The sequence below is a fragment of the Puma concolor genome, chromosome B4, assembly GCF_028749965.1.
Source record: "Puma concolor isolate L17-30 chromosome B4, mPumCon1.1.hap2, whole genome shotgun sequence".
Lineage (NCBI taxonomy): Eukaryota > Metazoa > Chordata > Mammalia > Carnivora > Felidae > Puma > Puma concolor.
The window spans coordinates 91,547,943-91,574,174 of record NC_141673.1 but is presented as its reverse complement, the minus strand read 5'-3'; the positions used below and the strand labels follow the sequence as shown (position 1 = coordinate 91,574,174).

General features: G+C 33.9%; 1 protein-coding gene across 5 annotated transcripts in view; it reads left to right on the top strand.

Moving 5' to 3' along the window:
• PIK3C2G (phosphatidylinositol-4-phosphate 3-kinase catalytic subunit type 2 gamma) overlaps window positions 1-26,232 on the top strand; it is a 539,869-nt gene that overhangs the window by 199,750 nt on the left and 313,887 nt on the right. For all 5 annotated transcript variants that reach the window (XM_086713962.1, XM_086713961.1, XM_086713960.1 and 2 more), the window contains exons 2-4: window positions 14,451-15,209; window positions 20,643-20,725; window positions 24,176-24,333. In XM_086713962.1, the coding sequence (XP_086570088.1) occupies window positions 14,532-15,209; window positions 20,643-20,725; window positions 24,176-24,333 (919 nt within the window). In that variant the 5' untranslated portion in view covers window positions 14,451-14,531. The remainder of the gene's footprint in view (window positions 1-14,450; window positions 15,210-20,642; window positions 20,726-24,175; window positions 24,334-26,232) is intronic.

The window sequence follows — 26,232 nt, the reverse complement described above, 5'->3', positions numbered from 1 at the left end:
AACAGAGAACAATCTATTGTGGGTACTTTATAATGAAAATATATAATGTTTCACAAATATAAATCCTTTTAAAGAATAGTCTCATATTCTTTTATTTTTTTAAGTTTATTTATTTTGAGAAAGACAGAGATAGTGCGAGTGGGGGAGAAGCAAAGGGGAGAGAGACAGAATCCCAAGCAGGCTTCACACTGACAGTGCAGAGCCTGATGCAGGGATCCAAGGCACCAACTGTGAGATCATGACCTCATGGCCAAAACCAAGAGTCAGATGTTTAAACGACTGAGCCACCCAGGCACCCCAGAATAGTCTCATAGTATAAAAATATAACTTTGATGTGCCTGAAATTGTTTACTATAAACATACTAATATATTGTTATTTAAACAGTACTAAGGTATTTAAATTAAACAGCTAATTTTAAGAGCTAGATCAGAATTAACTAGTGTTTTGTATTCCATGCCCCCTCAATATAAGAAGAATGACGGAAATTCCAAGTCGTAAAATATAGGGAAAGGCACTATTTTCCAGATGAGATTTAATCTATACAAGATGGGTTGTTGAATTCTTTAGCCTTCCTTCACTTCCTTTTCCTAAAGGGAAACCTGGTTCTCCCCAACGACCTGCTCCTTTGAAGCCCTCCTCTGGAAATTGTTCATTCTCTCACACCCCACATACCAAGGAACAGGAGGCAAGGTTAACATTCACCAGACTGCCACTGCCTTACAGGTCATTCATTTCTAATGCTTTATACTTAAACAACAGTTCATACTTCAACTCTACTCTTCAGAACCCTGTGACATCTTGTTCTACTGCCTATGTCCCTCCTACTTACTGACATCCACTGACTTTGTTCCTCCACATCTATTAGGGACTTTTGCTCCTAGTGCACCTGGTTGAGTGTCTGCATTTCACATTCTAACTCCAGGCCTCCCAGAGAACTTGGAAACCATTTCATCATGAATGTTCTAAATAAGATGATTTCTTTCTCTTAATAATAAAACAGTCATGTTTTGTTTTTGTTTTGTTTTTTCTGGTCTCACGGCAACAGAATAAGGAACCACATTTCCCAGCCTTCCTTGCAGTTATTTATTAGGCAAAGGGATGTGAGAAGAAACATGTGCCACTACCCAATGAGGTTCTTAGCAGGGAGCCACTTGCCTTTCACTTCTTTCCCTCTTTGTAGTACCAGAAGTGCACAGAGTGAGGTGATAGTGGCTTATGGTTTTCTCCCTACTTCTCAGACTACTTTGTACTTCTACTTTTGGGGTCCATTAATTAAATACGGGTTGTCTCCCACATCAGGATACCATTTTCAGATTGATTAGATCTCTTCTTAAATAATTAAATCCTCCTTAAGCAAGGCTCGTGGTTTCAAATGCAAAAATTACCTCCTGAAGTAAAGAACTATATGCACAAATATTCACTCAAAATCTTAGGTTAGATTTTATATAAATCCTCAAGTTCTACATACCTTTTTTTTGATGTTGTTTTAATTTTTTTAATATTTATTTATTTTTGAGAGAGAGACAGATTGCGAGCCAGGGAGGGACAGAGAGATGGAGACACAGGATCCAAAACAGGTTCCAGGCTCTGAGCTGTCAGCACAGAGCCCAAATGGGGACTCAAACTTACGAACCATGAGATCATGACCTGAGCTGAAGTCAGATGCCTAACCCACTGAGCCACCCAGGTGTTCCACAAGTTCCACATATCTAAAAATTCAAGCTACCTATTTCTTTTTTAAAATGTATGGTATCAGCAATGATATAAAGCAAACATACAACTCAATGTGCTATTATAAGTTGAATAATCCTCTGACCACCCTCCATGTCAAGAGACAAAACTTTCCTGCCACCCATAAAGCCTTCCATGCACCTCCCCATCACAATATCCTTCCTCTCCCCACAAATAAACACTCTTCTGCTATCACATTATATTCTTCTATATAGTCTCATCATCCAAATGTATATACATAAAGTATATAGTGTTGTTTTGCCTTTTTTTCTTTGGAAGAGGTGGGTGGGTATATTTTTACAGTTTGTTGTTGTTGTTGTTGTTGTTAATGTATTTCATCTGCATTCCTTTTTTTCTTGTAATTTATTTGTTGAAGAAACTAGTTTGTTTTTCCTATATCAATTTCTATCCTGTGTTTAGTTTAATTTGTTCCTCTGTCTTCTGTGTTTCTTGAGCACTAGTGATTGGATACAAAAGTTTGACCAGATAGATTATGGTTAAGTTATTTGCAAAACTTCTTTATGGTAGTTTTGGATTCTATATCAGGGTACAAAATGCCTGGCTGCTTTCTTTTGTGATGTTAGCATCCACTGATGCTTGACACCCAGATTTAATAATTCATGACTTATTGTAAACCATTGATAACACAATTTTATCATTCATTCTTTATTTATTAATTGCAATACTTCTACAAGGAGAAATTTTTCTCATCTATTACTTATTCAGTCTTATTTCATATAAAAAAAGACAAAACAAATGGTTTAACGGTATATTCTATTAACCCTATGTTGTACAAAGGCAATTAATTAGTTGTGTGTGTATGTGTGTCATTATGAATGTATGCATTTAAACACGTTTTGTATGTTTTCATCCATTTCAGTTATTGCACTTATTGGCCAATGGGAGCCTTTTCAAGTTGGCTTTCACTTCCTATTGGTACACCCTTGTATTCTCTGATATCTTCCTTACTAACTACAATAATAGGATCTCTTACACTCATCTTATATATTCTCTAAATCAGAAATCAGCTGGTCCTCCAAGTAGCCCTACTGGAGGGTAGTTTTTCAGTATCACAATCTGGATGTTAGGGATGCTCACTGATATTGAGATGGACATTTTTTTCTAGGCCTTTCCAAGGAAGAAAGCTGTAGATACATAGAGACAGAAAAAGAGAGAGAAAGATTAAAAAAACAAAAACAAAAAGCAAAACTTCATGAGTTCATTCTGATGCCTTCAGTTCTGATTCTATCTCAAGGGCACTGGGGATGCTAGAATTACTCATTTGTGTATCCAGCATTATATACTTTTCATTCTCTTATTTACTCTTAAGATACACTCAGAGGAATTGAATGAATTACTGCTTCAACTGCTTTATCATGTTTCAGACTAAAATTTTAACAATACTTAGGAATCAAAACATGCTTGAAACCAGGTCTCAATGACTTGCAAGAAATTATCTCTGATGTACTGGACAATATAAACAAAAACATACACAATATATAAGTCTTAAATATGTTATTCATGAATTTTACTTCTGTTTTTTCTAAGGCAAAATAAGCTTAACAGTATTCTACATAAAATTCCCCCAAATAAAATGAGGCCTTTGTCTTTAAAGTAATTCTCACATGGTATAGTATTATAAACTTGTATTATAAATTTAGACACAATTTACCTACTTGAGGGTAAGAGCTGTGTTTGATCATTTTTGTATTCTAAGTGTTTTGTACAGTGCCTAAGACAAAATATACTTAAAAAACAGGTACTGAACAATTAAATCTTCAAAGAGTAAATAGGCTGATCTTTGAAAAACACAGGTTTGAACTACATGGGTCTACTTATACACAGATTTTTTAAAAATAAATACATTGGAAAAAATTTTGGAACTTTGTGACAATTTGGAAAAAATCACAGTTGAGCTGCATAGCCTAGGAATGATGAAAAAATAAGAAAAAATTAGGCATCTTATGAATGCATAAAATATATGTAGATATAGGTATTTTTTTATTATTTACTACCATAAAATATTCACAAATCCATTATAAAAAGTCAAAATTTATCAAAATTTACACACACACACTTACAAACCACACATGGCTCTATTCAGTTGAGAGAAATGTAAACAAATGTAAAGATACAATATTAAATCATAAAATTAACTATACTACACACAGTATTACTATAATAATTTCATAGACACTTCCTCTTGCTATAGTGGTGAGCTCAAGTGTTGCAAATATCCACTTAAAATACCATGTGATGCTAATCATTTCCACGTGAATAATTGGTCTCTCCAGTAAACTGCATATTGCAGTAAAAAGTGATCTTTTGAGATTCTCACATATCTTTCATCGTGGTTAGTATAATATCATAAGCCTTGAATAACACCATGGGGCCCATACAAAGTGTCACCAGTGATGCTGGAATTTCTCCCAAGATGCAGAGAACAGTCATGACATTACAAGAAAAATTTGAATTGCTTGATATGTATTATAGATGGAGGTCTACAGCTACAGGTGCCCACCATTTTGAAATGAATGAATCCAATATATGGACTACTGGAAAAAAGAAAAAAAAGAATGAAAGAAAGAAACTTTGTGAATCCATGACTGAAGCTACACCAGCAGACACAAAAACTTGGCACTTTTTGTGAAATATTTTTTTATCTCATATTCAAAGTGCAGCTTTTATGTGGCAGCGGGATTGCTAAAAGGCAGGCATACTTGTATACCTTACATAGGCAATATATATTGCTATGTCTAATATGACTCAAGACAAAGCAAAGTCATCATATGACAACTTAAGGCAAAAGAAAGGTGGAGGACCTAAAGCTGGAGAATTAAATGCCAGCAAAGGATGGTTTGATAATTTTAGAAATAAGTTTGTCTTTAAAAAAATGTCAAGATAACGGGAGAAGCAGCTTCTGCTGATCAAGAAGGAGCAGCTCCCAGATGGCATTAAGAAAATCACTGAGGAGAAAAGATATCTGCTTGGGAAGGTTTTTAATGTAGTTGAAAGTGTCCTATCCGGGAGAAGAAAAATATGAATTTTTCACGTTATCGTTTATTTTTGATGTCTAGTGTTAATAACATGTATAACATCTATAGTGTGTTGTATTACACAAGACAATATTGATGTAGGTTCTGACAGATGATTCATTTTTTAAACAAAGGACTTAAACTTTTTGTGTAATAAGTACAGTACAGTACTGAAAATATATTTTCTCTTCCTTATTATTTTCTTGGTAACATTTGCCTATCTCTAGCTTGCTTTTTTAAGAATTCAGTTATAATACATGTAACATACAAAATATATGTTAATCTACCATTTATGTTATTGGTAAGGCTTCTAATCAATAGTAGGAGGAGTCAGCATCCCTAACCTTTGCATTGTTCAAGGGTCATCTGTAGATGTATGAATAAATGAGTTCATTTATTCAAGTCAGTTTCTCCCCAAAACAAGAATAAATAAATAACAGCTTCAAATTTTTCGTATACAAGAAGCTTTAGGCAGTCTAATGAGAAGTGAGGCTTCTATAGGATTATACATGTATAAGAAAATGTCAGTTATTCATGTAAAAAGGCACCTAATAGAGACTTTTGGAAAGTAATGTTTTCCCCAAGCACCTCTTGTCTCCACTTAGGTGAAAATACTATCATAGCTCATGATAATAATAAGACGTTTACCTTGTCATCACCCAATTCCAAACTAGACATAATGTAAATTATATATATATACATATACATATATATATATATGTATATATATATAAAAAATTCATTGTGCTCTTATTTGTATTTATACAGCAAAGTGAGCTTAGGAAGTTCCAGTTTATGTCTAGCTAAAATATGAGCATCTCTGTGTCTGCATGATAAAAAAAGATGGTAATTTCAGATCATCCTTACAGCCAAGAGTTTTTTTTTCAGGAACCAGGTTAGCTCCGTAGCTCTGCAGAGTTTCCCTCCACGTTACTGAAAATACAGATGGTTTGGCTTGATTAGACCCTTTAACATGTCTTATGTTGCCACGATCTTGATCTTCCATGACATTTATATACACCTTAAAAACTGGTACATTTTCAATGGCTACAACTTGCTCTCTGAAATAAAGATCATTTTCTTCAACCTCATAATTTAATTCCCCTACCGTTCTCATGTCTCCTGTATAGATATATTCATTCAGTAGTGTAGAGAAGTTTTTGAATCAATATTCAATATTCAATGAATATTCAATATAGATATATTCATTCAGTAGTGTAGAGAAGTTTTTGAATCAAGAGCAGACACTTTCGGACATTTTCTTTGTTCTTTGGTAAAATAAATATTTTTGTTCCCATTGTTGCGGTTTTGTAACCCCAAGACTGGGCTTATTTGGATGATATCTGTACCTTTGTAGATTTAGTAAATGGGAACAGCTGACAGGGGCAGCCTTTTCTCTGATAGGTGCCTAAGTTCTGTTGGCACTTTTTCCTTGAGGCCAAATGAGTAACTAACCCTCAATGAAAACTGATTTCTGAAAATTTTAACTGAATGGAACGTTATATGCAATTGCAGTAAACTAAGTTTTCATGATTGACATCTTTTAAATATTCTGTTTAAATTCAGCTGAATGTGCCAACGAAGACTAGAGGACTATTTTTGTGCTGTCTGCTATACTTCCGGTTTCTGATTTTCCAATCAATTAGGAAGCAGCTTCCAACTTGCACATTGTATTGATTTTATATTGTTACTGTAACAAATTATTACAAACTTAGTGACTTAAAGCAAGGCAAATTTGTCATACAATTCTGTATGTCAGATATACAATAGTCTCATTGTGTGGAAGTCTATGTGTCAGAAGGGCTGTGTTCCTTTCTGGAGGCTTTTTTAGGGAAAAATCTGTTTCCTTTTGCTTTCTAGCTTCTTTCTACAGGCTCTTTGAGGGGCACCGAGGTGGCTCCGTTGGTTAAGCATCTGACTCTCGGTTTTGGCTCAGATCATGATGTCACGGTCCATGGGATCAAGTCCCCCATTAGGTTCTGCACTGACAGCCCAGAGCCTGCTTGGGATGCTCCTTCTCCCTCTCTTTCTGCACTCCTACTTGCACACACTCTCTCTCTCTCTCTCTCTCTCTCTCTCTCTCTGTTTCTCTCCCTCTCTCTCAAAATAAATAAACATTATGGGTATTGAAGAGGGCATCTTTTGAGATGAGCACTGGGTGTTGTATGGAAACCAATTTGACAATAAATTTCATATATAAATAAATAAATAAATAAATAAATAAATAAATAAATAAATAAATAAATATTGAAAAACTTCAAATTCCTTAACTCTGGCCCCTTTTTCTGTCTTCAAAACCAGCAAAAGAAGGTTGAGTTCTTCTCAAATTGCATCACTCTGACCTTTTATGCTCCCTCTTCCCCTTTTAAAGATCCTTGTGATTATGTTGAACCCACTCAGGTAATCTCCCTATTTTAAGGTCAGCTGATTAAGAAATTTAATTCCATTTGCAACCTTAGTTTCTCTTTGCCATATAATCTAACATATTCACAGGTTTCATGTATTAAGACATGGAGATATTTGGGGAGGCACTATTCTGCCTATTGTACATATTTTTTATGGTTCTGAAGAGTTTATTTGAATCAGGAACCGACAGCCATGTTCTCTCAATTATGGTGTAATTGCTTCTAATCTGTATGTACAGCTCTGCCTCAAAGTCAAGGTATATGAGTTTCAATTATTTTATTCATTACTTCATAATGCAGAGTGTACACATTGCCAGCTGGTACCAAATAATGTTTCTATTTGTTTATAAACTAAGAAATAATTTAGCTTTTGATTGTGTTGGTAAAGATGGGATTTAAAATTATTAGAAATTCCTTAAAATCACCAAATTTAATATTGAAAAAGTGAATCTGGAAGTTTTTTTATTATATTTTCAATACAGGTATTTCTCATTCTCCTTTGTCTCATGATGACGAGATTTTTCAGAGAGGCATCTAACCCATTTCAAGTTTTAGTGCTGTGAGAAATGCTTGAAAATATAGTTATTAATAAAAATTTTAAAGTTCTCAACTCTTTTCATTAGAGAGAGTTTGAGCTGAATTAATACTGTGTTGCAGTGTCTAAATTCAGCCATGTTCTAGATGTTGTTTTTGTTTACTTATTTTGAAAGAGAAAGAGCAGGGGAGGGGCAGAGAGAGACGGAGAAAGAATCTTAAGCAGGCTCCACACTGTCAACACAGAGCCTGATTCAGGGCCGTGAGATCATGACATGAGTCAAAACCAAGAGCTGGATGCTTAGCTGGCTGAGCTGTGCAGTAGCCCCATATGCCTCTCTTTAATCCTTGCTTATAACAAATCTGTAAACACAACTTGGAGACCTTTATGTGCCTCAGTTTTCTCATTTATTAAGTAGTAATAATAATATCCCAGGTTGAAACGAGAAATAAATGTGTTAATACACGTAAACATGTACATGTATATAGAGCAGTAGCACAGAGTTGGTCTCAAAAAATGTTAGATATCACTATTATTATTAACAACAAATGGTACAGTCTAAAGGAAACTTTAATTTCATGATCAGACCACTGAGACCTTTAAAGACCTCTTTTAATGGCTCTACAAAATTAAAAAATAATTTAAAAAACTCTATCAGTTCTTTGAAGCCACTAAAAATTACAAGTCACTTTATTTTTTAATGTATAAAGCGAAAATCACATTTTTTTTGTTTTTAAATTTTTTTAAGTTTTATTTATTTATTTTCAGAGAGACAGAGACAGCATGAGTGGGGAAGGGGCAGAGAGAAAGAAAGAGAGAGAGAATCCCAAGCAAGCTCCATGCCACATGCTACCTGCACAGAGCCTGAACCCATGAAACCACGAGATCATGACCTGAGCTGAAATTAAGAGTTGGATGCTTGACCAACTAAGCCACCCACCCAGGCGCTGCATTTTTTTCACTTTTAAATTAAATTCTTTTTTATCATTGATTTTTTTTCACCGTGATAAGTATACTCTTTAATATCCATGCTCTATTTCCCCAAATTCCCCACCTACCTCCCTTCTGGTAACCATCAGTTTGTTCTCCATAGTTAACATCTGTTTCTTGGCTTGTCCCTCTCTCTCTTTTCCTTTGGTTGTTCTGTTTCTTAAATTCCACATATGAGTGAAATGATGTGATATTTGTCTTTCTATGAGTGACTTATTTTGCTTACCATTATGTTTTCTAGCACTACCCATGTTTTACAAATGGCAATATTTCATGCTTTTTATGGCTGAAAAATATTCCACTGTGTGTGTCTCTGTGTGTGTGTGCATGTGTGCATGTGTGTGTGTGTGTGTGTGTGTGTGTGTATACCACTCCATTTCTCTATCAGTGGACACTGGGCTGCTTCCATAGTTTGGCTTGTTGTAAATAATTCCACAATAAACATAAGGGTGCATATAGCCTTTTGAATTAGTGTTTTTGTATTTTTTTATTTTTTATATTAAATATAATTTATTATTAAATTGGTTTCCATACAACACCCAGTGCTCACCCCAACAGGTGCCCTCCTCAATGCCCATCATCCACTTTCCCCTCTATCCCACCCCCATTGTGTTTTTGTATTTGGGTGGTAAATATTCAGTATTTACTAGATCATAGCATAGTTCTATCTTTAGCTTTTTGAGGAATTCCCATACTGTTATCCATGGTAGTTACACCACTCTGCATTCCCACCAACACTGCAAGAGCATTTTTTTTTTTCTCCACATCTTTGCCAATAGTTGTTTCTTGTGGTTTTGATTTCAGCCATTCTGACAGATGTGAGGTGATATTTCATTGTAGTTTGATTTATATATTCCTTATGATGAGGGATGTTGAGCATCTTTCCATGTGTGTGTTTATCCATCTTTCTTTGGAGAAATGTCTGTTCATGTCTTTTTAATTGGATTATTTTTTTGTCTGTTGAGTTTTATCAGTTCTTTATATATTTTTGACACTAAATCTTTATTGGATGTCATTTCCAAATATTTTCTCCCATTCAGGAGGTTCCCTTTTAGTTTTGTTAATTGTTCCCCTCACTGTGCAGAAGCTTTTCATTTTCATGTAATCCCAATAGTTTATTTTTGCTTTTGTTTCCCTTCCTCAGGAGACATACTTAGAAAAATGTTACAGCTGATGTTAAAAAGATTACTGCCTATGCTCTCCTCAAGGATTTTTATGACTTCAGGTTTCACATTTAGGTATTTAATCATTTTGAGTTTATTTTTGTGTATGGTAAAAGAAAGCAGTTTGGTTTTATTACATTTCATGTAGCTGTCATGGTTTCCCAACACCATTTGTTGAAGAGACTGCCTTGTTCCCATTGAATATTCTTTTTTTTTTTTTTTGTCAAAGATTAATTGACCACATAATTGTGGGTTTATTTCTGGGTTTTCTATTCTATTCCATTGATGTATATGTTTATTTTTATTTCATTACCATACTGTTTTAATTACTACTGCTTGGTAATATAACTTGAAGTCTCGGATTGTGATACCTCCAGCTTTGTTTTTCTTTTTCAAGATTGCTTTGGATATTCAAGGTCTTTTGTGGTTCTATACAAATTTTAGGATTGCTTTTTCTAGTTCTGTAAAAAAAATGTGGTTGGTATTTTGATAGGAATTGCATTAAATGTATAGATTGCTTCGAGGAGTACAGACATATTAACAATATTCTCCCAACCCATGAGTATGGCACGTCTTTCCATTACTTTGTGTCATCTTGAATTTCTTTTATCAGTGTTTTACAGTTTTCAGAGCACAGTCTATCACCTCTTTAGTTAAATTTATTCCTAGATATATTTTTTGGTTTTGATGCAATTGTAAGTGGGATTGTTTTCTTATAAAAAAAAATATTTTTTATATGATATGGAGAGACACAGAGAGTGAGCAGGGGAGAGGCAGAGAGAAGAGGGAGACACAGAATCCAAAGCAGGCTCTAAGCTCTGAGCTGTCAGCACAGAGCCCGATGCAGGGCTCAAACCCACAAACTGTTATATCATGACTTGAGCCGAAGTTGGACACTTAACTGACTGAACCACTCAGGGCCCCAAGTAGGTCTGTTCTCTTAATTTCATTTTCTGCTTCTCCGTTATAAGTATATATGAATGCAACCAATTTCTGTTGATTTTGTATTCTGTTACTTTACTGAATTCATTTATCAGTTATAGTAGTTTTTTGGTGGAGTCATTAGGGTTTTCTATATAAAGTATCATGTAATGTGCAAATAGAGTTCTACCTCTTCCTTACCAATTTGGATCTTTTATTCTTTATGTAGTCTAATTGCTGTGCTTAGGGTCTCCAGTACTATGTTGAATAAAAATGTTGAGAGTGGACATCCTTATTTTGTTCCTGACCTTAGGGGAAAAGTTCTCAGGTTTTCCCCATTGAGTACAATGCTGCTGTGGGTTTTCATATAAGGCCTTTATGATGTTGAGGTATGTACCCTCTAGACCTACTTTGCAGAGGGTTTTTTTTTAACATGAATAGATTTTGTACTTTGTCAAATGCTCTTACTGAATCTGTTGAAATGATTATATGGTTTTTCTTTCTCTTATTGATGTGACATATCATGTTGATTGTTTTGTGAATATTTTTTCATATTTTTAAAGTTTTATTTATTTATTTTGAGAGATAGAGGGCAAGCAGGGGAGGGGCAGAGAGAGAGGGGGAAACAAAATCCCAAGCAGGCTCCTGTGCTGTCAAAACAGAGCCCAATGCGGGGTTTGAACCCAAAAACTGCAAGATCATGACCTGAGCCAAAATCAAGAATCAGACACCTAATTGACTGAGCCGCCCAGCCACCCTGATTGTTTTGTGAATATTGAACTACCCTTGTATCCCACTTGATCGTGGTGTGATTTTTTAAATATATTGTTGAATTTGGTTTGCTAATATTTTGTTAAAGATATTTGCATCTATATTCATAAGAGATATTGGCCTATAGTCCTCTCTCTCTCTCTCTTTGGTGTCTTTATCTGGTTTTGGTATAAGGGTGATACTGGCCTCACAGAATGAGTTTGGAAGTCTTTCCTCTTATGCTTCTCGCAATAGTTTGAGAAAAATAGTTGTTAACTCTTCTTTAAATGTTTGGTAGAATTCGCTGTGAAGCGTCTGGTCCTGGACTTTTCTTTTTGGAGAGTTTTTTGTTTCTCATTTCATTTTTGTTAATTGGTCTGTTAAATTTTCTATTTCTTCCTTCTTTACTTTTGATTACATGTTTCTAGGAATTTATCCATTTCTTCTTAGTTGTCTAATTTGTTGGCATGTATATTTTCATAACATTCTGTTACAACTGTATTTCTGTAATGTTTGTTGTTATTTTTCTTTTTTCATTAGTGATTTTGTTTTTTGCTGATCTTTTCAAAGAACTTGTTTCATTAATCTGTCTTATTGCTTTCTTAGTTTGTGTATCACTTACTTCTGTTCTAGTCTTTCTTATTCCCTTCCTTTTGCTGGGTTTGGGTTTTATTTGTCACATTATTAAAGTCACTTTAATATAGCCACATTTATCATATTTAAGCTAAGATAGAGCAGGCTGGTCTAAGGAAGACTGTAACAGGATATTGACTCTGGTTGTCAGAGTTAAATTCATACCAATGACAATCCTGAGTTCCATGACAGAGACAGATGAAGGAGTCTCATTTGTTTTAATGAACCATAGTATTCACTACTAATGTGAAGATTAAAAAATGGCAATTCCTGAAAAAGAGACTGTGGCTAGATAATGTGACCCATGAATTAGGATAGCTTAGAATAACAATTTATAGATTTTTTTTTGGTTAACACTTCATTCTATATACTTCTTAAAAGTGTATATCTCTTAAAAGTCTTTCCCAAACCTGTCAGTTCAATTCTTGACTGGATTGAACTGAAATATTTTTTGCCAAATCTATCAGTTCAATTTCTTGAGCAAAGTAGTACAATAAATCTAATTCACTTATTTCTTAGGGGATTATGAGTTTTAAGTAAATCTTAGCACTAAAGGAAAAAAATTCAGTTGCCGTTGCAAAACACTGATAAAGAATCATATTTGATGGTGAATCACTATCATAATTATCCTTTTAACTTTTTTTATTCTTAACACATATAAATAATTATTAAGGGAATAAACTCATAAAAGTGAAAGGAATTAATCAATTCATATGAGTGACACAAATATTTTTTAATTTCATTTTCTTATAACTCAATTATAATTTTGTAACTTATTAAATCATCTGTTCAACAAATACAAACAAGCAGTAAACCAAACTTTTGGTTTACTGAGTAAACCAAAGTTCTAGGTACTGAGCTATAAGTGGGAAAGGTTAACATGGTCTAATGATCTAATTAATGGGAAAGAGAAATCTTACGTAAGTAACATCTATAGAGGTTATCCTAAGGCAGCACTAAAACCACTGGAAAGCTATATCCAGAGGAGATACTTGGTGAGTCTTTTAAACATATCATTAAAATATTAAAAAGTGGATTATAGGACACAAGGAATGGATACAGAAAATGTAGAAGTAGTTTCAGAGATAACACCACATTCCAGGAGAGAAGAAAAAAGTTTTAGACCAAGATCGTGGTGGTGGTAGACAGAGAGAGCAAGATATCCTACAGGAACTGGCAGTTCATTTTATACTGAAGAATAAAAATGAGGGAAGAGTTAAAGATGAAACTCTGGTTTCTGGTCTGAGCAACGGAGTTGATGGTCAAGTCATTTTCCATCACAGAGAACACTGGAATAGGAGCAGGTTTTTGGATGACTATGATCCAAGTTTTAGACTTTCTTTTGGAGGTCAAGAAAAATTTCCAAGTGAAAATATTGAGAAGGTAGTAATAAAAATAGTCAAGGCTGGAGCCATTGACATAGAAATGGCACTTTAAACCACAGGAAGTATGAAATAACTTAGAAGGAGAGAATAATTGAGAAGTAAAGAAGCTCTGACAAGGGTCAGGTGCAAAGTGAGTAACAGGCAAAGGAGTCTTTGAGAAAGAATAAACACAGAAGGATTCAGAGTGTAGTATCAGAGAGAGTCCAAGTAAGAAAGCAAGAAACTTTTAAATGAGAAGCATGGTGAATGGAATCAAATATTGTAGAGAGATAAATTAAAATAGAAAGTGACCAATGTCAACTGAATTTACTGACATGAAGTTTTTGGTGAATTTAATGAAAAGTCACTTTGGAGAAGCTGAAAGAAGTTTGCAATTGTTTAAAGAGTTTTGGGAAGGGGAAGAAAGAGTCTAGCCAACCCACAAGATAATTGGTTATGAAAAGAAGAAAAAAGTTAAAACTATGTCTAGGAATGGAGCATTTGCTCATCAAAGAGACTGTTTAGCTAATAAGAGACTTTAACATGCTAACATGCTTGTAGATGATTGAATACAGAGGGAGATAATGATTCTATGATGACCGGATCTTCAGTAGGTAAAGGAATTCAAAGGGATTCCCCTTGACTTTTGATTGATTCATGAAATTCCTGTCATAATTCCTGTCATAATTCATGTGGACTTATTTTTTGCTTATAGGAGTTTCACAAATCTAAAGTCAATAGTCCCCCAACAGACTTTAATGTTGTGAAACCTAATGGAGTTTTAGATTATTCATGAATCATTTCATTTACTAAGGAGAAGCTTCAAAACAATTGTTTATATTTATTCATCATATTCCTTTCTTGCAGGTTCTTTTATTTCTCATTAATCGAAGAATTTTTTTTTCTTTTATGCTTTTTCTAGGAAAATTCCTATCATCTTTCATAATATCACCAAGTCAATATCTGGAGCAGAATCAATCCTCTCAGTTACATAAAATTAAAAATGGCATATTGTTGGAAAACAGATCTAAATACCAGTGAATCACATGAAGAGCAGCATGAGCACCAAGAATTTCACTCTGTAAATCAGTCCTTTTTCCCTAGCCACGTCAGTCTGGGTTTTGATCAGCTAGTAGATGAGATCAGGATTAAAATTCCATTCTATCAGAGTGAAATTGAAGAAAACACTGTTTGTGTACCCCATGCACCAAACTGGGACTCAACAAGGCATTCATTACATGAAACACACCAAATACCCTTGAATGAATTAACTTCTCAGACCTCAGAACTCTCCTGTCACCAAGTTGGGAAAACACCAGTAATTGGTTTTAGGCGCTCTGTGCTACCAAATCCTGAAAATATGAACAAACAAAGCTCTTGTGGAAACCCCATAGGAAAATATCATGGTGGTGATGATTACAGAATAAATATTTCAGCTCCATCATCCACTAGTCTGGATAAAATTAATTCACAGAGAGAATCAGAAAATGAAAATCATAACTACCACATAGGATTTGAAAGTAGCATCCCTTCTACATATCCATCCTTCTCAACTAACTTCATGCCAAAAGAAGAGAATAAAAGAAGTAGAAATATGAACATTGTGAAACATTCTCTGATGCTTTCTGAAGGTTCTTCTCCACCCAGGACCTGGGAAAGTACACAGCCAGAGAATACAGAGGTATGTATGTATCACATATGTTGGCCTAAAAAAAAAAAAAATCTGAAAGAATCATTCAATAATGTACTGGATTAATTTGGTAATGAGGGTCATTCACCTTAATAGGAAAACGTATTGATATTATTTGTAAAAAAATAATTTATTATTCACAAATTCTGTGTTCCTAAATTAATGACTTTTTCTGAAGAAAAAATTAAAACGGTACATCATTTTAAAGTTCCAATTTCATCAAAACTAAATAAAGTGTTACAGTCCTTACATTTTATTTGATAAAAAATATAACTGGAAATTTTGATGAAAGTAATTTTGATTCTTACTGTATTATTATGCATACATAAAAAACACATACATCTCATTTGATTGATATTCTTGAGTCATACTGTCATAAATTAAAACTTTATAGCATTATGGTAGGAAAAATGTCCTTTTACCCAGAGACTCCTAAATTATGCTGTTGGCAGGCAACATCTGTTGGGATCATTCCAAGAGTAGGAAATTAAGCAATAATTGTGCACTTCATCCTAATGGTTTCATCAGTAGTTCTCCAATCAATTTAGTTACCACAGAGTTTCTTGTATAATATTTGAATATTTCTCTGCTTACACTAAGTCTAGACACAAGCGAAACTGGAAGTAAACAGTAAAAAAAAAATGAAACATTATTGCAGCTATAATTTACAGGGTGAAGCAAAAGGACTCCTCATTTATTCAACAACCATCATATTCTTAAAATATACATGATATACTAGGCAAAATGAATGCAAAGAAATGACATGACACTTGAATTCAGAAATAGCATATTGCTCAAATTAACTTGCCAACAAATAATGGCAACAGAGTAAAATAACAGATAGAATGAGTTCACAGGAGAGGAAATACCTAATTCTGAGGCACTTGAGAGGAGGTAGCAACTCAACTGATCTGAATTAAAAGTCAGTGAATTTGGGGTACCTGAGTGGCTCAGTATGTTAAGCAGCCAACTTTGGCTCAGGTCATGATCTCATGGCTCATGAGTTCGAGCCCTGCGTCGAGCTCTGTGCTGACCGCTCAGAGCCTGGAACCTGTTTCAGATTCTGTCTCCCTCTCTTTCTGCCCCTCCCCTGCTCAAACTCTGCCTCTCTCTCTTAAAAAAAAAATAAACATTAAAAAAAATTTTTAAGTCAATGAATTTTAGGGACATCTATTTATGATCAAGGCAAAATATAACTTAGAATATAACTTCTCCTGATTTCAGATACTGAACAAAAGGCTGTATAGGACACCGTCCTTGAGGTCAACTTTACCAAAGTTTATCATTTTGATAAACACCGCAGTGTTGCATCATCCTCACTTCCTCATGGGGGCACTTTCTTGCTTGCAGAGCAGGCTAGTAAAGCCCAGTCTGAGCAGCAATATCGCTAAGTTTGAGCAGGCACAGCCTGCAGTTCCAGGCGGAGTGCCAGCGGAGGTATGCAATGGGCGGGAGTCAGAAACCTGTATGAGATTTACTGTAGGTTTTTGGACAAGTGGTTGTGTTTAGCACACACAAGTACAAGTTATGTAGTATAAGTTCTAATTCTAACCTAGCAAGAGAAGGCACTGAGCTGAGTAGTAGTTCAGGCATTCAATTGAGATTACACAAAGCTATCTCTTTTTGTTTGTTTTGTTTTATGTTTATTTACTTCTTTATTTTTAAGAGTGACAGAGCATGAGCAGAGGAGGGGCAGAGAGAGAGGGAGACACAGAATCCAAAGCAGGCTCTAGGCTCGGAGCTGTCAGCATACAGCCCGACACTGGGCTCGAACTCATGAAACATGAGATTGTGACCTGAGCCAAAGTCGGACGCTCAACCAACTGAGCCACCCAGGCACCCCATACCCAAAGCTATCACTTAAGAGTGTTAAACATATACTCTAGAGTGAATGCTGCACCTGCCAAAATAGATATGGCCTAACAAAAAATAAAATAAAGGCTAAAGAGACCAAAAAGATCTTAACTGCCTTCCAGGGAAAAACTGTATACTTTGTAAAAAAGACAACACAATTTATAGTGTGTCATCTATAATGCTGAACATATAATAATAGATGCACAGATATGTAAAGAAGCAGAGAATTTTGACCCACAATCAAGAAAATAACCCAGTCAATTCAAAGAGATCCTGACATAGTTCAGATGTTGAAATTAACAGAGACTTTAAGGTGGTTATCACTGTTGAAGTAGATAAAGTAAAAGATGGACATAATGAGTAGACCAATGAAGAATCTCAAGAGGAAGCTAGAAACTACAAAAAAATAAAGACTATGCATTTTCTAGTACTGCAAACACAGTATCTGAAATGGAAAAATCACTAGGTGTACTTAAAAACATATAGAAGATAACAGAGAGGAAGACAGTAAACTTGAAAGAAAAATAAGAAAAATTATCCAAACTAAAGAAGAGAAAATAAAATGATTATATAAAAATGAGCAAGGACTCAAACTTATGTGACAAGGAAGCTGATAATATGGACAATTTTGGAAAGCTAGTGGAGAGGAGAGGAAAAATAGGAAAACCAACTTAAAGAAATAATGGTCTGACCATTTCTCAAATTTGGTATAAAATGTCAAATTATAGATCTAAGAAGCTGAACAAGTCCCAGACAGAGTAAATACAAAGGCAATCACATGTAGACAAATCATGCTCAAATACCTGAGAACAAAAGGTAAAGGAAAATCCTAAAAGAGAGCAGAGAGGGAAAACATTTCACACAGCAGAACAATAATCTGAATTAAAGCAAATTTCTATCAGAAACAATGGAAGCAAGACAACAATGGAATGACATTTTAAAATTATTTTTTAAGTTTATTTATTTATTTTGGGGAAAGAGAGAGAGAGAGAGAAAGCAAGAGCGAGCACATGCCTGCAAGTGGAAGAGGGGCAGAGAGAGACAGGGAGAAAGAGAATCCCAGGCAGGCTTTGCACTGTTAGCACAAAGCCCAACATGGGCCTCATCTCAGGAACCGTGAGATCACGACCTGAGCCGAAATCAAGAGTCTGATGCTTAATCAGCTGAGCCACTCAGGTACCCCAACAATGGAACGACATTTTAAAGGATATATATCCATATTTATACACACACAAAATATATATACATATATATGTATGTATGTATATCTATACTTTTATATCAATTTAGTATATACTTCAAAACATAAAATAAAATAAAGATATCATATAAACAAATGTTGAGAGAAATTAGCCAGCTAACATGCACACAAAAATACTAAAGTGCTTTGAGTACAAGGAAAATGACACCAGATGGAATCTAAAAATGAAAAAAGAGCAGTAAAAATGGTAAATATATTAGTAAATAGGAAAAACTACTTTTAAATTTTGATAGCTGTTTAAAGCAAACAACAGCATTTAACTGAGAGTTATTTTATATAGAGAGATGAAAAATACATGACAACCTAGCATAAAGGATGGAAGGGGTAAACATTATTAGCTATTATGAATTCTTACATTCATTTTAACTGCACTGGTACAGTATTAATTCTAAGTACACCATGATATGTTAAGGATGCATATAGTCATTTCTAAGTATAGCTATTAAAAAAAAATAATACTGAGAAGAAAAACTAAAAATCCAACAGAATTAAATAAGAAAACAAAATCAAATAAACCAAAAAGGAAGGGAAGTAAAAATAGAAAAATAAATTATAAACAAATAGAAACAAAATGAATATGGCAGTCTTAAATCCAATAATATCCATAAATATACTCAATAAATGGACTACACATTCTAAGTAAAAGAGAAAAATTGACAAACTAGATAAAAGAAATGTAACTACTACTACAACAGATGAACTTAAGAAAGGCACAAATAAGTTGAAAATAAATGAAACAGAAGATGTAGCCTTTGATCAGCAAACAAAAAGCTCTATTTTATTATTATTATTAATTAATACCAGAAAAAGTACAGTTCAAGGCAGAGAATTATTAGAGAAAGAAAAGGGTCATTTCTTAATGACAACAAGGTTCATCAGGAAAATACAACAAATGTAATGTATTACAACAAAATACAACAAATGTAAATGTTATGTACCTAATAATAGCTTCAATATATACAAACAAAAATGACTCCATTTAAATCATGTACCCACCTTCTGACTGAGTCACTTATGGATTTTTTCATAAGAAATAAAACACAGGTCCTTATACATACTTGTATGTAAAAATTAATAGTTTTCCTTATAAAAACTATGAACACCCCAAATGTCCATTGACAGGAAGATAGATAAACAAATTATGAAACTGTGAAATATTCATCAATAGAATAGTACTAATTGGCAATAAAAAATGAACAACTGATGTGTGACAACATAGAAAAATTTAAAAATATATATCATTTAAGTGAAAGACACCAGAAAGGAGCACACACACTTAATCTATGATGTTATAAATCTGAATAATCTGAATAGTAGTTACCAAATAAATGTAGTTTGATAGAAGGAGATGTGGGGGAACTTTCTAAAGTGATGGAAATGTTCTATATTTTTATTGTGCTGTTGATAGCACAGTTGTATACATTCCTCAAAACTTATATTACTTAAGATTCATGCATTTTTCTGTATGCATTACCTCACCTAAAAAATCCACATAAATAAATAAATAAATAAATAAATAAATAAATAAATAAATAAAAAATACAGAATGAATTGAAGGGATGTAGGATGGGATAACCCAAAATGTGCCACTTGGGCATAAAGTTTATTTCAAGTTGAAAGTAATAAATACACAGCAGATGCAGGAAAAACTTTGCTTCCCTCATAATTGCCTGAATTTACATTGGAAAGAAGAGAATTATTAACAGAGACTCCCCTTTACCCAAGGAATTTATCTAGAAAATAAGGCAACCTTTGTTTTCAAACACATCTTTTCATCTTCTTGTGAATGGCTTTCCTCCCCTTTGTGTTCGCAGACTCCTACCAGTCTCTTTAGCTCAAATAAGCTTCAAGTTGCCTCGTTGTCTTTGGAATCTCTTGTGTGGATTCCCCATACATACATATATATGCCTGTTAAATTTTATTTTCTCCTGTTAATCTGTCTCACGTCAATCTGATTCTAAATCCAGCTAGAAGGACCATAGGACGGGAAGTTCTTCCTTCTGGACAGAATCTTTTTTTTTTAAGTTTATTTATTTATTGTGAGAGAAACAGAGACAGTACAAGTGCGGGAGGGGCAGAGAGAGAGGGAAAGAATCTCAAGCAGGCTCCAGGCTGTCAGCACAGAGCCTGATTTGGGGCTTGAACCCACAAATACACCAGCTCCTGACCTGTGCCGAAACCAAGAGTCAAACACTGAGACAACCCAGGTGCCCTTCGGACAGACTCTTTAAAACAAAATTAAAAATGTAGAATTGTATTAATGTTTTCTCCACATCAAACCATATTAATTTGACAGTTTTTATTTTAAGCTGACAGGTTGTTCTATTCAGCTGGTTGAAGTACCTCAAGGCAGTAATAAGAGTCTGGCCTCCTTCTGCGACAAAGTAAAAAAGTGAGTCTTGCTATTTCATGAAACTTTGAAATTTCTGTGCCGGCATAAATTTGTCTATTTTATAACAGCACTGAACTGATTAATTTTGAATACAAAATGTTAAAGTTTTATATATTTTAACAGTGAAAAATATAAATTCATGACAAATTAGTTCATTGATTAACTTCTAGTATTGTTTTTGTTGTTTTTAGTCAAATCATTTTATTTTCTTGATAATTCAGTTAAAGTTAAATGTTTAATGATTTCAGACCTGCCCTTGCTATTTGTTGACAGTTTAGTTTGCAGTGAATTAATTTCTTATTTAATGGCATAACTCACTGACTTCTCTGGCTCTGTCCCAAATTAGCATAGATTTATCCTTCCTACCTGGGATATACTATTTAGAATGATGAGACTGCCCTCCTTTTAATAACTCAATCTTACCTTGAATGAATTTCCAGAATAATGAACAAATGCATGGGTGTTTGTCCATTGAAAAACTAATTTGTTCATTAGAGGATATTACAAAAACATCACTGGTCCCCTTTTTACTTATTTAAAATGAACTTATAATATAAAGCTAGCTTCTGTTTTTTAAGACCAATTTCTTATTAGCAGTTAAAATTTATATAAGCCCATCTCTTCTGCTGCTAGGGTTCCCAAAAGCTTTGAAAAATTCATGCATTTTCCTTCTCAATTTTTATCTATTTATAGCTACTATAAAAATAATAAATATACATATAAATAAACTTTAACTTATTTATCAGCTATAGCAGCTTCCTGCTAAATGATCATTTGGGACTAAAGACTGGAATCATTTATTTAATAATTAATTTAAAGGCTATTTGAATGACTAATAACAAGTCCATGCATGAGAGAGATTCAAAAGTGGAACAAACAAACAGAAAAGCAAGGTCTCTGTCCTAAAAAGCTTGTAACCCTGCTGGAAGAACTGAAAGGCATACAGACAAAAAAACTAAACTAAACTAAACTAAACTAAACTAAACTAAACTAAACCTAGCAGCTCAAATCCATGAAAATATTTAATAATTAATGTCTCACTCTTGCTCACAGAAAAATAAAATAAAATGACTCTTTGGATTGCTAAATTAGCATCTTTAAAGATATCAATATTGATTCTTTTAGGAATAAACTACTCACTGTCACAAACTGACAAGCATTGCCAGGAACCTGACATTTTATATCTAAGATATGATCATTTCTACCCATTAAGCATGAGCAATAGCTCATCTTAATATCACAAGATATCACTCAGTATAAATCCATTGACAAAACACTTATTACTAGTCCTTCCCATCACTTCTTTTTTTAACATAATGTAATATTCTCAGATGAAGTCTTCTTGTGGATGTAATAGTGACACAAAATACTTTATGTGATGGTTTGTCACTAGCTCATGGTGCATTTTCTGAGTTCCTAAATGTAATTTTTCTCAATGGTTCCTTTCAAAGTAACCATGAAACTAAAACAGATGACCAAATAATAATAAACTTTAGTGTAGTGAAAGGAAGAGATAGGTTATATTTACACATACTTATCTTGGTTTTCAATAATCCTTTTTGATGTATGCTCATATATAAAATGATTAAATTTATAAATGCCTAATTATTTTTTACACATACTATTCATCCAACAACAACATATTGAAGATCTACTATGTACTAGGCACTGTCCAACCCCTCTTAATTCAAAAGAAGACCAAATTGAGTTTGAAAGCCAGGTTTTTTAAGAGGGTCATAATAGAATGGATTTATGTATCCAGTTTAGTCTGTTTTTATTTAATATTTAAACATACCTAAAATGTTTGTAATATTCCTGTTATATACCCTTTAAAGAGCGTCTCTAACTTGTTGGATCTGGTTTCTTTTTTTGACATGCTTTTAAGCCACATCTTTCAAGCAATGTGTCATATTTTTGTAAAAAATACAATAAAATGGCATAGCATATGCAAAGTTCTGGCCACAGTAGATGCTCAGCAAAGTTTTAGGAGAGAATAGGTCATAAATTTGCATTTTAAATTTATTTCCTGAAAAACAGGAGAAGCTTAAATCATATATGCGTGGAATAGTATCCTATCATATGGTGAATACTAAATCATGAAACTCCTCCACCAGAAGTTGGAGTCTAGACTTTTATCCTCGGGTATAAGAGAGGAGAGACGCCCAAATATTTATCCTGAACAATGGGTTTTCAAACTGTAGCTATGGAGCAGCAGCAGTAATGGCTTACTTGGAAAACTGTTAGTAGGGGAAGTGAAGATTCCTCCACAGATCTATTGAATCAGCAAATATGAGGATGGGACTCAGAAATAGATGATTCTGGCACATACCAGCCCATGCACTTTTTCATTTATCAGGTCCCTCAAGAAGGGGCTGTTTCTGTGGAATTTAACAGCACAGAAATTAAGCTATCTCAGTGAGCATGGCACTACTTTAATGCTGCACAAAGAGAATGAATGCTAAGGATGTAATTCCTATTGATACATTACATCGAATGTATGACATACATTCTACACACAGAACGTATAACGTTCTCTTCAGGAATAGCACTACACAATTTAGATGTCTGAACAATTAACAAAAAACATAATTTCATATTCATTATCAAAGGCATTTTAAATATCTAAGTTGCAAATAATTTTATGTTATATTCTACATGTGGGTAATAACATGAATCAAAAGGGATTCAGCTATAATAATATATGATAGTTATGATACATCACATGGGTATATGCTTCCATTCTACGAAACTCTTTCACATGCGTTTTCACTTGTAATCCTTGCCATAAACCTTTGAAGTAGATATAAATACCCTTAATTGTACAATCAAAGGAACTGATCAAATCACTTGCCTGTGACAATAAAATTACTAAAGGGAAGAGTCAGCATTCAAACTCAAGGCTTCTGGCTCCAAGGATAAACTATTTTGCAATTCTCTGACTCACTGGAGCAAGAAGGAATTGTTCAGTTTGTGCAAATGTCTTTTGGGCTAAATTACTTATGTAAAATCCAGAGATTTGTGTAAAAACCAAAAATTTTGAGCCAAGAATGGTATTTACCAATGGAACACAAACAAGATAATTTATTTACCAAAATCCTTAAATCAAAATGAGTGACTTCCAGCTTGAGAAAGTTAGCAAAAACCAAGGGGAGGTGTTCAGCTTCAAAATTAATGTCAATGAAGGAAGTTTTCATGATTCAGAGTCAGTTTTCATGCCTGATAAATGCCAATATATTCTTAATTGCTTCAAATGAGATGCTCCTGGGGAAATCTAAAGAAGAGTCTTTTATGGTTGTCTTGGTATAATTGTAATCTTTACCAATCTGGCCTAGTTAATAGCACTGTACCACCAATCACGTGCTGATTGTTTCCATATTTTAAATCTAAAGCAAACTGAACATGAAGTTTCTTACAATCTCTCCTACGTATTTTTTCCCATATATTTTTCAGGATAAGAGAAACATATCATGCAGCTGACATTAATTCGAATTCAGGGAAGATCTGGAGCACTACTGCAGCATTTCCATGTCAGCTTTTTTCTAACACTAAGTTTAATATAAATATTTGTATTGATAACTCAACACAACGACTTCATTTTAAGCCATACGGTAAGCGACCTTGCAAAATAAATATAAAAATCTACACAAAGCTAATAGGCTGCACAGCCTTGAGTCCACAGACTGAAAGCATTAAAAGAAGCATTATTAAATGCTAGTATTTTGCCCTAAACTGGAGTTAAGAGGAAAATAGCTGGAAACCTTTTGTGAAGATTTGTTGAGCTATTGTTTTTAAGAACTCTCTTCATATAGCTCACCCCAGAACACTTTACTTTCCTACTATATAATACCCGATGGCAAGTATAACAAATTTTTGGCATATTAAAAACAAAACTAAATTTCAAAAAGATTATAGATAAAGCATATGAACGAAATGAATGAATATATATATATATATGAAAATGGCAATACTAACCATTAGAAACAACTATGTCATTCGAATGTAAATAATAGGCATTGATACATAGTCTTTATTCTCACTGTAGGAAGTATAGGAGCCTTATGAATAATGAGCAGATCCATTAATCAGTCTCTGGGGATGAATCCTGGAACCTGGATTCTGCATCTTATCAAACTCATCAGATGATTCTTTTTTTTTTTTCTAGAGTTTTAGAATCTCTTTAAAGTTGTTTAATAATTTTAATATATATATTAAATATATGCATTATGTATAATATATTATATTGTGTATAATATATGTTATAGATATAATATAGATATAATATATATCTATATATATATATATTAGAGAAAGAAAGGGGGAGAGAGCATGAGCTGGGGAGAGATAAAGAGGGAGGGAGAACAAGAAATCTCAAGCAGCCTCCACACTTAAAACAGAGCCCAACGTGGGGCTTGATTCCATGACTCTGGTATAATGACCTGAGCCGAAAACAAGAGTCTGACTCTCAACCAACTTAGCCACCCAGGCGCCCCAAAGTTTAATATTTCACTGTTATAGTCAACTATATTGCAAAACAATAATAGTTCTTAAACATTAGTTTCTACTAATGAGTTTCTACATATGAGCTATTTTTTCTTGGCAAATAATAACAAATATTTTCTTTTATTGATTGTTATTAATATTATTATTACTTTGGTTTTTTTTTTTTTTCTTACTCTAGTCAAGATTCTGAGTTAGTACAGATGGCTACAAACAGCAATGTTATGTTGGAATATTTAGTTAGGACCATCTGGTCTGAAACTAACAAAAACCAACTTCTGCTTCCTTACAAAGAAAAAAAATTCTTAAAGAATATAGGGATTTCTTACAGAATTTAAGAGTAAGAATTCAGCAGATTCAGGAACGTACTAAAGGCACAGATGAACAAGCAGTCCAAAATTCCTGTATGCATCTCACCTCATCTCTTCTATATAATTGCTTCTCATGTTTCCCTTGTTTACTGCTGACTCATTTCCCTTGCTTTTCCAGAACATATGGAAAGCCAAGTTCTCAAGCTTAAATGCTATTTGGCCAGTTACCTACAGAAAATTTAATCTCTCTATTAGATCCAATTCCAAATTTCTAAAAAGCAAGATTCTGATTGCCCAGCCAAAATCAGTGGTGTTGAACCCTGAGTCAATCACAATCTGTATCATCTTGGCATCAGTTGCTGGAGAAGAGGGGAGTAACTGTAAACTAGGGAGACCACTTCTCTTCTTCTAATTTACAGTATTTAATTTCTAACATTTCTTTCTCTCTCTCTCTCTGCATGTTCTTTTGTTGAATTTGGCCAGTTGGAGGCCATTTCTGACTTTTTTTTTTTTTCAACGTTTATTTATTTTTGGGACAGAGAGAGACAGAGCATGAACGGGGGAGGGGCAGAGAGAGAGGGAGACACAGAATCGGAAACAGGTTCCAGGCTCTGAGCCATCAGCCCAGAACCTGACACGGGGCTCGAACTCCCGGACCGCGAGATCGTGACCTGGCTGAAGTCGGACGCTTAACCGACT